Source organism: Malus sylvestris, chromosome 5, assembly GCF_916048215.2.
Source record: "Malus sylvestris chromosome 5, drMalSylv7.2, whole genome shotgun sequence".
NCBI classification, from domain to species: Eukaryota; Viridiplantae; Streptophyta; class Magnoliopsida; order Rosales; family Rosaceae; genus Malus; species Malus sylvestris.
In genome coordinates, this window is record NC_062264.1 from 34,712,476 (window position 1) to 34,716,310 (window position 3,835).

Here is a 3,835-nt window from a genome sequence, read left to right on the forward strand (position 1 = left end):
ATTTGGATTTTATTGTAACTATCGGACCAATGGATATGTCGGTCGTATAGCGTGAAGTTACATATCTTTGCATGCAATTTTTATGACATTTAGAGAGTATAATGTTAAATAATTTTCATTTTTTTTTGTTTTTGCGTTTTTTTATGAGAATTGTTATTGTCACACTCTAAAAATTTAATTTAAAATAAGTAATGCTAGGTAGTCTAAGGGTTGGTTTGGTATTGTTGCACTTTGAAAAAAGTTGCTTTTGTTGTGCTGTGAGAATAAGCAGCAGAGTGTTTGGTAAACTTTTTTGTAAAAGTGCTTTAGAAAAAAAAAACAGTATTATAGTGTTTGGTAAACTTTTATGTAAAAGAGATGTGAAACAAAAGCCGGTTTTTCAAAGCTAGGTTTTGCAATTTTGTGTTTTTGACTTTTTTTTCACCCAAAACTATGAAAAAAAGTTGAAGCTGAATGTTTATCAAACATAAAAAAACTCCCAGCTTTTTTTGGTACCCACTTTTTTTTCAAAATCACTTCAGTACCAAACCAGGCCTAAGTAAATTCGCAAATTAAATGATGTGTCAACTAATAAGAAATAAACACATTAATCAACAGTTAAGTAATAATCAAATCATAAACTTTCATGTCATTTAGTTTACAAAATTTAAGGTACAAATTTAGTCTCCCTAGCATTACTCTTTTGAAATTTGAAATTTGAAACTTTGACGAATCATATACTCTTTTGCTTTGAGGCCAAAATGAGATTTTGGAGGAAACTTAAAAGTGAATTGCAAGAAGCGTAATGGTTGTTATCCATGACTCTTCATTTCAGCTTGTAAGCCCTCAAGATTAGGGACGTGATTAACATTCATAATGACTAATTAACACGAATTATAACGCTAAGTTTGTTCTTATCATAATTAGTTAATTTCAAGTCCAACTAGGGTTCCAAGGTGTTATTCAGCTGTAAGCTTAGGTTAAGCAGAGGATCCATAAATTGCAAGGGTTAGGTCATAGGCTAAAATTCTTTAGATAGAGAGAAATTAGCCACGGCATCCACCCCCGTCCACCGATCCCAGACCAAGCGACCGTTTGAACAAGCTACTCAATTTTCTGGGCAAATTCTTTTAGTAAAAACGCGACCCTCGTTGAATGCATACCCATGAGAAAATCCGACTCCTCTAACTATGAACTCGCTATGGCATTATTATCTATAATCCGCCTTCTAGAAAATGAATTATTGATATATATATCTATATAAACAGGTACTTGTACAAATCCACTCATGATGAATGAAAAATGAACTTACCTTGAACATCTATGACATCTCTACAGACATCTAAATAGCATCAACACCACTCATAGACCATATGCAAACTGATTATTTCGTGTTAAAACAGAATTAGCAAAGATCCATCTTCGACTATTCATTGTTCTGAAAGAGAAAAAAATTGGAAATGCTCTCGTGTTTGTCAGGAGAAATATTTGAGTGTGCATAGAAAATCGAAGGATCACAGAACAAATGATAAAATGTTGTCATCTGATTCATTAGATATCTTTAAAAAAAAAAAAAAAAAAAACCCAGCAGAAACCTGTGACCTCGCAAGTTGATGGAACCATAGCGATTCAAAACCTAGACATAACATCTGCAGAAGACATTGCTGAAATCTAATAGAGGGCAACTAATATTAGCTAATTATGCATAGTAGTCATGCTGAAAATTCAGAATAAGACGGGAGCTGATGCTACTTCTTTTTTTCTAAGTTTACTTCTATAGACTATAGTTCAATGTTTAACGCATGTTAAGACTTGCGTTAGGAAGTAAAATTATGCAAAGTTTTGGAAGTTTCAAAGATTTGCATTCAAGAATACTCATTTGAGATGCAATTATCCGATCAGTACTTGGTATGACAGTCATTCGATGCAACAAACAAGGAAGGAAATTTCTATATTTCAAAGCACTCTAATTTGTAACAACTTAAACTGGAAAGGACCTTGTGTGAATCAAGAGATGATATGATTGAAATGATTCTCGATAAACAAAATTTGCAGCTTGACGAGGACAAACTCCAAACAGTTCTGTTAAGCAACATCAAGTAGGCGTTTAATAAATTCAGAGTCTTCAGACATTATAGAACCATGCTGTGAACTATATACTTTTGCAATAAATTTCATTTCGTTGTTCTTTTAAATGGTAGAGATACCGTGCATGATAGTTTCAATGACAAATATCACAAAAGAATCCAAATTTACAATTTCAAGAATAAAATCTATGAAGAATGCATCACATTACATGGATTGGTCTCTCTTCTACCGCTAAGCGCTACAAATTTATCGTGAAATGATAACAGGGGACATTTGCTCATCAAATTCAACCCATCATAAGCTTCTTTAAGAAAAACAGTGCTCCTTGCACCTTTATTAGTTATGTAAAAGATACCAGGATGCTTTATCAGACAAAGGACCAATTTAGAGGGTAAGAAATACTCTGCATGAAATGCTTCCAGTTGAGCAGATGTCATCCTCTTCTGCATTGTCAAGCTGAGGAGCTCATGAAGCACCGCCACCACTCGCTTCCTCGCTTTGGGATCAGCAATGTCAAATCTCCTGGCATTCAAATATGGAGAAGGGAATTCCGTTTTCTGCCACCTTTCAAGTTGCTCAAGATAACTAGTGTTTGGCCTAAAACCAGCAGGAAAATTCACTCGAAATGCATGTGGACCTTGAAAATTACCATCCTTCGATATCCTAACCTTCTTCCCGAATCCACAAGCAGCGGAAATTCCTTCACCAACCAAATGTTCCTCACGAGCTGTCACTGCTAGTGAAGAATCCCAATTCTCCAAATGCAGATAATCTCTGCCACTGACATCTTTAACCGAAAAGAATTCAGGATACTTCGGAATCAATGATTTCTTGAAATCATTTGGCAAACCCAATTCGGATTCGATGAATTCAATGTTTTCGAGAGGAACCCGGCAGTCAACTGACAACATCAACAGCTTCTTCAAGTTTTTAACCAAATTGGGTTCCATCAAATCCTTAGCTGAAGCTTCTTCAGCAGCAACTTTCTCAGCTTTTTCAGTGAGTGTAACAAAAGGGGGCGTTCTGTTGCCGCCGCCAACGTAGAATACTGAAGGGTATTTTTCTATGACGGCCATGAAGTTCCACTTCTGAACAAACCCAACTTCTTTCTCGAGGTCCCTGAGAAGGAGAGATTGGTGTTTCTGCGACTGGATAATGGATTTCAGCTGTAAAATCAAGACGGGCTTTTTCTGCAAGTCCATGACTTTGTCGAGTTCGTGGACTCTGTGGTATACTTTCTTCTTGGGTCTACTCCCTCCGCTGGATTTGTGCTTCACTGGGACCCACATAGACGCTAATCTCTGACATGGGATTGGAGAAGACGATGCGTATGCTTCTGTTTTGCACAGATGAGAGGTTTTGAAAAGCTGATGAAAGCGCGGTACCGTGGTTCTCCAATGCATTTCGCGGGAACGGGTGAGTGTCTCTGGCGCAAAACATCGAACACTTGGCGTGCAAGATCTACCCAACTGTCACTTGTATTAAGTGCTCTGAATTAGTAGGAGGTGGGAAGAGTAACGTGGTTCGTATCAGGCATGGCAATGAATGGCCTTTGAGATATTCAGACAAAAGGAACTGGACCATGAAAGGTCAGCCCATTCGGCCCACATCAAAATGGTGGCGTTCCAAATGCAATTGAATCATTCTTCCCCAAATTGTATTTCCAGAACAATCAAGCTTTTAGCCCTTTTGACTCTCTACAAATAAATCACTTAAATCGAAAAACAAATGACTGTTAGAGCATCTAATGCCTGCAAACTAGTCTAGG

The 3,835-nt window shown here is 36.9% G+C and overlaps 1 protein-coding gene across 1 annotated transcript; it reads right to left on the minus strand.

Annotated features, from left to right (window-relative positions):
• Nucleotides 1–2,139: 2,139 nt before the first annotated feature.
• On the minus strand, nt 2,140–3,835 carry LOC126620668 (protein WHAT'S THIS FACTOR 1 homolog, chloroplastic-like). The gene has a single exon (XM_050288891.1). It carries the CDS (start codon nt 3,468–3,470, stop codon nt 2,253–2,255), a length of 1,218 nt encoding a protein of 405 aa, XP_050144848.1. The 5' UTR covers nt 3,471–3,835; the 3' UTR covers nt 2,140–2,252.

Excerpts from the sequence above, each read along its gene's own strand:
- LOC126620668 (XM_050288891.1), bottom strand. The coding sequence starts at position 3,470 with ATGCATTGGAGAACCACGGTACCGCGCTTTCATCAGCTTTTCAAAACC.